We start from the raw sequence: 10,378 nt of genomic DNA, 5'->3' as shown, positions 1-10,378 counted from the left end.
TTTTTCTTAAAAGAAAGTAAAAGAGAAAGTTGCGAAAGAAAAGAAAGTAAAGAGAAAGTTGAGAAATACAAAGTGATATAGGGGAAGTTTTCTTAAAAGAAAGTAAAAGAGAAAGTTGCGAAAGAAGAGAAAGTTGCAAAAGAAAAGAAAGTAAAGAGAAAGTTGAGGAAGAGAAAGTGATAGAGGGGAAGTTTTCTTAAAAGAAAGTAAAAGAGAAAGTTGCGAATTGTGAAGAGAAAGTTATTGGGGAATTTTTCTTACAAGGAGCTAAATCCTAGGTGTGCTCTGATACACAGCCCGAGGTTTATATTTCTTAAAAATCTCGTAAACAAACGAGTAAATTTTCTGAGATTATATTAAGATTTTCTCACACTCATGATTATGTGAATCCCAATGAAATATCTCTGAGAAAAAAATCTGAGTCCACCCTCCTCAATGGAATAGAATTCTATAAGAAATTCATAACCTTGCTCTCTCCCATTAAAAACAATCCAAAATCCACCTAGTCAAATTTGCAGCATATTTATTTTTCTATTTGAATGCAAGTACCACCAGAATAAAAATTCAGCAGTACATACTGTATTTTTGAATATGTAAATAAAAAATAATTATTTTGATATTTATTTTTCCAAGCAATATAATATAGGTTATTCTTACTTACTACTTGTTCCATAAAAGAACACAACTTTGTATCTAGAATAAAAATTCAGCACATTCGAGAACATCCTCATTTATTTTTCTAAATATAATATTTGGAATGCAAGTAACCACGATCCATAAAAGAAACTCACAACTTTGTTAGAATAAAAATTCAGCACATTCGAGAACATCCTCATTTATTTTTCTAAATATAATATTTGGAATGCAAGTAACCACGATCCATAAAAGAAACTCACAACTTTGTTAGAATAAAAATTCAGCACATTCGAGAACAGCCTCATATATTTTTCTAAATATAATATTTGGAATGCAAGTAACCACGATCCATAAAAGAAACTCACAACTTTGTTAGAATAAAAATTCAGCACATTCGAGAACATCCTCATTTATTTTTCTAAATATAATATTTGGAATGCAAGTAACCACCAGAATAAAAATTCAGCAGTACATATTGTATTTTTGAATATGTAAAATAAAAATAATTATTTTGATTACATTTATTTTTCTAAGCAATATAATATTTGGAATAGGTTATTCTTACTTATACAAGTATTCTTTACCATATAAAAAATTCTGGTCCATCCACCTTTATAAAAGAAATCTCACAACTTTGTATTGCATTAAAAATATAACTATATACATTGGCAGCATACATAATATAACTATAATACATAAATCAGAAATCAGCTCCAACATATACTTTATCTAGAATAAAAATTCAGCACATTCGAGGAACTTACTGTATTTTTGAATATTTCTTCCCAACATATATAAAATTCTGGTCCATCCACCTTTATAAAAGAAACCTCACAACTTTGTATTGCATTCATAATATAACTATATACATTGACAGCATTCAAATATAACTATAATACATAAATCAGAAATCAGGTCCAAAATTTTAAATTGTTGCTTGGTCGATAGGATTCTGATTCATTCTATTTCATTCCCTATTCATAAATCAGGTAGGTATCCAAATTGTTGTTGTTATCCAAATTGTTGGTTGTTGCTGGGTGATGGGTTATTCTGTATAAAAATAAAAATACATATAAATTTTCTAGTTTTAATGGATGATGTAAATATAAATTATCAATTGAATCTGTATGCAAACATATCATGTCACCCATACTCTTCTGACACCCTACATTTAGTCTGATTCTGATGTCTTCTTAAGCTTCCCGGCCAATTGAATTCCTTATTACATATATTAAACTTGAATGTGTTTTCATAATTTTTCGTTATATGAGTGTTAATGTGAGATTTTTAGTTCTTTTTGTTGATCATCTTGTCGCATATATTACAGCGAATATGAATCTGATTGTCGGTATTCAGAGAGTCGTGTGTGGCCATGTGGGTAATCAAACTATTTTCCCGACAAAATTCCTTATTACATCTCTCACAATTAAAGGGTTTCTCCTCAACATGAGAGAACATATGTTTGTAGAGCGGAAATTTTTGGGTGAAGTTCTTGTTGCATATATTGCAGTTATAGTTTCTGAAGTGCTGGATTCGGTGTTTGGCAAGGCTGTTCTTAGTATATAATCGCTTGTCACATAACTCACATTTAAATTTTTTTTCTGAACTATGGAGAAACTGATGGTCGCGAAGGTTGCTTGACCTACTTAATTTCTTGCCACATATATTACAGATAAAAGACTTCTTCAGCTGACTACCATAATCTTCCTGCTTCAATTGCTGATCCATAATCTACCGTTCGTTGCAGTATAAGTCAAGGTAGAGTAACTACATTTGGATCGGTCGAGCTGGGTGTTTCCACTTCGGTTGAGCTGGGTGTTTCCACTTACAACTTTTTGGATGGGCTTGGTTATATAGGCTACGGAGGCACAGGTACACACACACACACACACACACACACACACAAGGTGGATGGGTTGACGAGACCCTTGAGGGCGGAGCACTGATGAGAGAGCCCTCTTGAGGACGGAGCACTGATGAGAGAGCCCTCTTGAGGACGGAGCACTGATGAGAGAGCCCTCTTGAGGACGGAGCACTGATGAGAGAGCCCTCTTGAGGACGGAGCACTGATGAGAGAGCCCTCTTGAGGGCGTAGCACTGATGAGAAAGCCGCCCTCTGAGTCCCAGTTTATGAATAAATGGTAGTTTTCAAAATTATAACTACTACTTTCAGGGAAAACATTTCCCAGTTCTGCCTGCGTTTTAATATGAGTGAGTTGGAGTTATATCTTTTTCTAAGCTGTGGTGGAGTAACTGATGGTTGCGAAGGCTTTTCTGCTGCTTTACGGTGCTGTTGGCTATCATCTAGTTTTCTGAGGATGACTCTGGATCGGTCGAGTTGTGTGTATCCACAAACAAATCTTATGGTGGGCTTGGTACCATATCTTACAGCTTACAGGGACAACATTTCCAAGTTGTTCGTTTTAATATGAGTTACAAGCTTTTCCATTGTCCTCCACTCTGATGGTAATGTTCTCAATTCAAGCAATTCAAGGTTAGGTGGTAGGTGGTTATGGGATATTGATTGTTGTTTTTTTACTATTTCTATTTTACTGTTGCAGTCGCTGTCGCAACATTTCCAGCTTGTTGATGTTGAAGATGATCTACTATATATATATAGCCTTGGATGCATATACTATTTTTGCCTGCCTCCTTATATATACTATTTCTTCACTTTCAATACTGATTATAAAATCTAGCATATAATATTCGGACTTGGATATTTCGAAGTCTAAATTGTCAGAAGAATTGTCAGAAGGAAAGGGAAAGTAGTTATAAATAGTCTTCTCCTTCTCTTCTTTCTCTTTCAACTCAGCATCAAGTAACTTCTTCTCTTCTTTCTCTTTCAACTCATCATCAGGTAGCTCTTTAAACTCAATTACGTAGCTTCTTCTCTTCTCTTCTTCTAACTCAGTATCAGGTAGCTTCTCTTCTTTTTCTTTAAATTCAGCATCTAAAACCAGCAACTTAGCTTTCAACTTAGTCAACTCAGCAAACTCACCTTTCAACTTAGCTTTCATCTCAGCCAACTCAGCCAACTCAGTATCAAGTAGCCTCTTCTCACCTTTCAACTTAGCTTTCAACTCAGTCAACTCAGCAAACTCAGCTTTCAACTTGGCCAACTGATAATCACGTAGCCTCTTCTTTTTTTCTTCTTCTTTCAACACAGCATCAAGTAGCTTCTTCTCACCTTTCAACTTAGCTTTCAACTCAGCCAACTCAGCAAACTCAGCTTTCAACTTGGCCAACTCAGCATCAAGTAGCCTCTTCTTTTTTTCTTCTTCTTCTTTCTCGTCAAGTAGCCTCTTCTTTTTTTCCTCTTCTTCTTTCAACACAGCATCAAGTAGCTGTAGCTTCTTCTTATCTTCTTCACCAAAGGGTTGACTACCATAGTGTTCCTGCTTCAATTGCTGATCCATAATTTTCCATTGTTGGTTGCAGTATAAAGTCAAGGTAGGAGTAACAAACAAGTAACTACTCTGGATGGGGCAAGCTAATAACAAACAAACTTTATGGTGTGGGCTTGGTTTTATAGGCTACGGAGACACAGGGACCCTTGAGGATGGGGGGGGGGGATCGATGGATGAGTCACGGTCCCAGTTAATTTTCAAAATATTTCAACTTTTCTTGCTGAAACTAATCTTGCTACTTGCTACGTTCTACCTCCCTATTCCTCTATTATCTTACAGGGAAAACGTTTTCTGCTGCTGCTTAATATGAGTTACAAGCTTTTCCATCGTTCTTAACTCTGATGGTAATGTTATACCCTCCAATTTATTGCGAGATGGTAGGTGGTTATGGGATATTGATTGTTGTTTTTTTAATATTTCTATTTTACTGTTGCAGTAGCTACATTTCCATCTTTTAGAAGAAGAATCTATTCTATGATATACATAGCCCCGTGTGTATATGCCATTTTTGCCTGCCTTCTCATATATTTTTTCTCCTCTTTCAATACAGATTATAAAATCTGACATGAAAATAAAATCATCTTTGGTGGGTACCCATTTTTGGGGGTCTGAATTTTCAGAATAAAAGTAGTAATAAATATTCTTCTTCTCTTCTTCTTTCTTTTCTTTCTCTTTGGATTCGAGTAAATTTATAGCATTAGGTAGCTTATTAGCAAAAGCACATTTGTGGTTCCTTAAACAGTGAGGCCAGCTATATTCTTTATTACATTTCTTACACTTATAGTGCTTTCCGTAATGAGTATTTAAATGGTATTTTAAGTTTTCTTTTCTCCTGATGACGTAGTTACATATGTGACAACGAACGCGGTTTTGTTTTCTTTTGTTGACAGTCAGGGATTTGCGTTTGTTCTTGTTCTTATTGTTTGCCATGTTACCGATAACTGCCAAGATCAGAGTATGCATGTACACACAGATAACTGGTTGCCAAGACAAGAATACAGAACAGCACAGACTAACAATCTAAGAACGGAGTACCGACTATTTATACTGTCTAAGTTTTTTGTTATAAACTCTCAAGGATGACAATAAATGTTAAGAAAACACTAACCTTTCAAGACTAACATTTATTATTTAGAGACTTAGTGTTAACAAAAAACATTTCTTACAAACCCATAATAGTTTCTTATTTACTAAACAACATCCAAGAAAGTTATATAATGTTCTTTTTTACTAATTTATTCCTGGGTATTATCAACAAAGTCTATTTCACTCCATAAATAATCATAAATTCTCTCACCAGTTTTACTTATATGCTGGAGCTCCTCCAATGTTAATGGTAGAAAGGGGGATTTCCTTTTCATTTCCTCCAGAAGATCTAATATAATTTCTTTTGGAGTCTCAAGAAACTCTTTCTCCATTACCAGTTTAATAAATTGGGGAAAGATGAAGCCCATCGTAACAACCTTCAGATATTCTAATGATGAACCAGAGCCATGGGAATAGGCCTTAGCAAACCTGTTTTAAAATAAATACAAGTTAGTGTTGTTGGATTACTATATCGTATAGATAAAAAAAAACATACCCTGCCTCCTAAATCATTTATCATTTTTTAATAAAAATATTATATATCAATGTAATAACATACATATACTATATACTGTACCTGTAAATTCCTAAAGCATTGGATACATAAAGTTCATTCTTGAGGAAGTTTGTGAAAACACTTAAAACATAGTTCATTTGCAGCATGTCTGCAGCAACAACTAACTCTTGGGCGTTTTCCGCTGTTACCTCAATGTTTCCTACAGATTTAAAAATAAAATTTTCATCCATCAATCAATTAATAATTGTTTTACATAAGGTTAGTTATATCATATAATTAGCAATATGAAAGTCAATATGTTCCGTATGTTTTCTTTATCCTTACCAGTATACATGAATCTGATTATCTGAGTTAATATATTGGGTTTTATAGACTTCATTTCTATTGAAGACTGTGTTTCCTCAGCTAAACGACTCGTAAACATGGCCTGAAAATAGGGGCTTCCCGCTGAGAGTATTACACGGTGAGCCTGGAATAAAATGTTTACCACTGTGTTACCAGCCAGTAAAAAAAAAATCTTCACATTAAAAACTCTGTAAACACTGTAGCTAGTGAATTGTATCAATAAATAATAGCTAGTGAGTGCATTGTATCAGTAAATACCTTCACAACTGATCCACCAGTTGATATTTCTGCATCACAGAACTGTTGTGAATTCCTGAGTGTATATAGGGTATCTAGCAGTGTGTTTGGATAATATTCACACCCGTAAGAGGGTGAGGGCTTCACAAATGCCGCCATCCTCATGCATTAATACCTAAACTAACGTAATTTATACTATCCAGAGTTGTCAGTTTTTTTTTTTTGTAAAAGGTGTATATTGGTAACTTTTTAATGATAACGCATGCATTCGACGACTGCCTGCTAGCTTGAATTCTATTCTAGGTAAATCCAGGTGGTCTTTAAAAAGAATATTTTTTTTTTATATAAAAAGTGTATTTTTTTTTTTTTTATAAACTCTCAAGGATGACAATAAATTTTAAGAAAACACTAACCTTTCAGACTAACATTTATTATTTAGAGACTTATTAGTTAACAAAAACATTTTTTACAAACAAACATATAATGTTCTTTTTTACTAATTTATTCCTGGGTATTATCAACAAAGTCTATTTCACTCCATAAATAATCATAAATTTCCTCACCAGTTTTATCTTATATGCTGGAGCTGCTCCAATGTGAACGGCACCTCTTTTTTGTAGGATTGCCTTTTCATTTCCTCCAGAAGATCTAATATAATTTCTTTAGGAGTCTCAAGAAACTCTTTCTCCATTGCCAGTTTAAAAAGTTCGGGGAAGAGGAAGTTGATCGTTTCATACTTCAGATATTCTAATGATGAACCAGAGCCATGGGAATAGGCCTTAGCAAACCTGTTTTAAATTAAATACAAGTTAGTGTTGTTGGATTACTGTATCGTATAGATAAAAAAAACATACCCTGCCTCCTAAATCATTTATCATTTTTTAATAAAAATATTATATATTAATGTAATAACATACATATACTATATACTGTACCTGTAAATTCCTAAAGCATTGGATACATGAAGTTCATTCTTGAGGAAGTTTGTGCAAACACTTAAAACATAGTTCATTTGCATCATATCTGCAGCAACAACTAACTCTTGGGCGTTTTCCGCTCTTACCTCAATGTTTCCTACAAATTTAAAAATAAAATTTTCATCCATCAATCAATTAATAATTGTTTTACATAAGGTTTGTTATATCATATAATTAGCAATATGAAAGTCAATATGTTCTGTATGTTTTCTTTATCCTTACCAGTATACATGAATCTGATTATCTGAGTTAATATATTGGGTTTTATGGACTTCATTTCTATTGAAGACTGTGTTTCCTCAGCTAAACCACTCGTAAACATGGCCTGAAAATAGGGGCTTCCCGCTGAGAGTATTACACGGTGAGCCTGGAATAAAATGTTTACCATTGTGTTACCAATAAAAAAAAAAAAATAAAAAAATAAAAAACTCTGCAAACACTGTAGCTAGTGAATTGTAGCTAGTGAATTGTATCAATAAATAATAGCTAGTGCATTATATCAGTAAATAATGTTTCTCACCTTCACAACTGATCCACCAGTTGATATTTCTACATCACAGAACTGTTGTGAATTGCAGAGTGTATATAGGGTATCTAGCAGTGTGTTTGGATAATATTCACACCCGTAAGAGGGCTTCACACATTCCGCCATCCTCATGAATTAATACCTAAACTTAACGTAATTTATACTATCCAGAGTTGTCTTTTTTTTTTTTTTTTTTTTTTTTTTTTTTTTTTTTTTTTTTTTTTTTTTTGTAAAGTGTATATTGGTAACTTTTTAACGATAACGCTCGCATTTGACAACTACCTGCTAGCTTGAATTCTATTCTAGGTAAATCCAGGTGTATGTTTATGGCCTAAAAATAATTTTTTTTCTTATTTAAAAAGTAAACTAAAAGGATTTTAGTATATATTTTTTTTATTTATTTTTTCATAAATTATTAAGTTTAAAGAACCAGCACAGACTAATAATCAAAGACTTGTGGTGTTATACAGAGAATACAACATTACATTTTTACATAATAAAATAAAAAAAATAGATTTTTTATTTACTAGCTTGTTCCTGGGTTATGCATAGTAAATATAAAACTGCTGCTAACTCCATTTAAAAGTCAACATTTTTATTATTATATATAGTATTTCGTGATTGTTTTTACAGTTCTGCCTAGCGCCTAGCATTTGTAATAAAAACATTTCCTATGTATTCAAAGTTGGTTGTCGAAACAGTAATAATAAACTCTCTTTACTTTAATATACATTTTACACAGCTGTTCCTAGCGGGTGGCCAGCGGGTGGCCAAATTTCTGAAATCCTTTTAATTTTAAATGGCAAGTGGGTAGCTGGGGATGGGTTCATGAGCGTAGAGGTAATGGAGGAGTTGTAGTCACAGCAGTTCTGATCATCTATCTCCAGTTCGAAATAAGATGGTGGAGGCGTCTCAGGTGGAGGCGTCTCAGAACTTGCTAAGGTATCGTTGTCTGTTAGAGAGTCCTAAAGGAAGACGGACGGACGAGAGTTAGCAATCCCATGGTAGAAAAAGATAAAGATATAGTGGCGAAAACATTAATAAACAAAAACAAATATATTCAGATTGGATTCGTATTAACTTACCTGTCTGATGCTGTTGACAGTGATCGAGCGTCTTTTAATGACACGACGAATCACCATTATCGCCGTAATCACCGATACCACCAGCACCACAGATATGAACAGGAAACCCATCACCATTATAATATAACCATCCCTAAACGTCCATGAGCCTCCACATTCATTCTGCTGCTGCTGCTGCTGCTGCTGCTGCTGCTGTCATTGTAAATTACCAAACTACAATATATATTCGGGTTATAGCCCACAGTTATATTGTCAATAAATAAAATCAAAAAAATATTTTAGACAAGAAAATTGGAATATAAACAAACAGTTGTAAACCTACTTTGTGGTTCCACTTGTCAGCAGTGGTGAAGCAGGATGTCATGTATATCCCCAAAAAGGTGAGACAGGTGGCGACCAACGAACAACGTAAGCATATATCATATACCATTATCCGTCGTCCATCCATTAAGGCCAATCAGTATTTAAAATGAATAAATTAGACCGGACCAGCGTGGAGGGAGTTATGATCAAATCTGGGATTGGTAACACTCATCCAGTGCTTTATATCCTTTTCGTTTTAAAAAATTAAATCAATTTTAAAAAACACTAAAACATTTAATAAAAAACAATCCAGTGCTTTATATCTTTTTCGTTTTAAAAAAATAACTCAATTTTAAAAAACACACTAAAACGGTTGGTTGTTGGGGAAAGAGCATCCTCCAGCTCCAATATTTCTTGTGGTATTATCAGCAAACTTGTGGTATTATCAGCAAACTTATCTTCATCCTATAAAGAAAAACAAACAAAAAATAATATCCCAGTCTACCACCCACAACAAAAAAATCAGGTTGATGGAGCCCCATGTTATGGGTATTATAAAACAAAACGCTTTCACTAACATTTTAACGTTGATGAGTGTGTCGAAAAAAACATTTGTCTTAGCATTTGTAATATTAGTTAAAAACATTTCCATATCAATTATACAACTATACATTTCACACCCTAGCGAGTGGCCAAATTTCTGAAACCAATTAATGGCAAGTGGGTAACTAGGGGTGGGGTCGTGAGCGTAGAGGTAATGGAGGAGTTGTAGTTGTAGTCACAGCAGTTCTGATCGATCATCTATCTTCAGTTCGAAATAGGATGGCGGAGGCGTCTCAGAGTTTGCTAGGGTATCGTTGTCTGGTAGAGAGTCCTGAATGTGAAGGAAGACAGACGAGAGTTAGCAACCCCATGGTAGAAAAAGATTAGGGAGTTAGTAATTTTAGAAATAGTGGCGAAAACATTAATAAACAAATACAAATATATTCAGATTGGATTCGTATTAACTTACCTGTTTGATGCTGTTAACAGTTATCGAGCGTCTTTTAATGACACTAATCATTATCACCATCATAAATACCACCAGAAACACCGAGCTGGTGATGGTCACCATTATAAGTAAACCATCCTCAAATGTCCATGAGTCTCCACATTCATTCTGCTGCTGCTGCTGCTGCTATTGTAAATACAAAATATATTTGGTTATAGCCCCCCCACAGTTATATTGTAAAGATTTAAATATTTTAATTACAAGC

At 33.9% G+C, this 10,378-nt stretch overlaps 1 protein-coding gene across 1 annotated transcript in view; it reads right to left on the bottom strand.

The window, feature by feature from the left end:
* The window catches only part of LOC121871300 (kelch-like protein 40), a 9,690-nt gene extending 3,300 nt beyond the window's left edge, over window positions 1-6,390 (bottom strand). Inside the window, exons 1-5 of the mRNA XM_042373518.1 lie at window positions 6,253-6,390; window positions 5,974-6,118; window positions 5,710-5,848; window positions 5,344-5,561; window positions 3,320-4,129 (exon numbers count right to left, since the gene is read on the bottom strand). Of these exons, the coding sequence (XP_042229452.1) occupies window positions 3,320-4,129; window positions 5,344-5,561; window positions 5,710-5,848; window positions 5,974-6,118; window positions 6,253-6,390 (1,450 nt within the window). The remainder of the gene's footprint in view (window positions 1-3,319; window positions 4,130-5,343; window positions 5,562-5,709; window positions 5,849-5,973; window positions 6,119-6,252) is intronic.
* Between the last annotated feature and the right edge of the window lie 3,988 nt (window positions 6,391-10,378).

Source organism: Homarus americanus, unplaced genomic scaffold (assembly GCF_018991925.1).
Source record: "Homarus americanus isolate GMGI-L3 unplaced genomic scaffold, GMGI_Hamer_2.0 scaffold45698, whole genome shotgun sequence".
In the NCBI taxonomy this organism is placed as follows: Eukaryota; Metazoa; Arthropoda; class Malacostraca; order Decapoda; family Nephropidae; genus Homarus; species Homarus americanus.
This window is presented reverse-complemented; position numbering and strand designations above follow the sequence as displayed.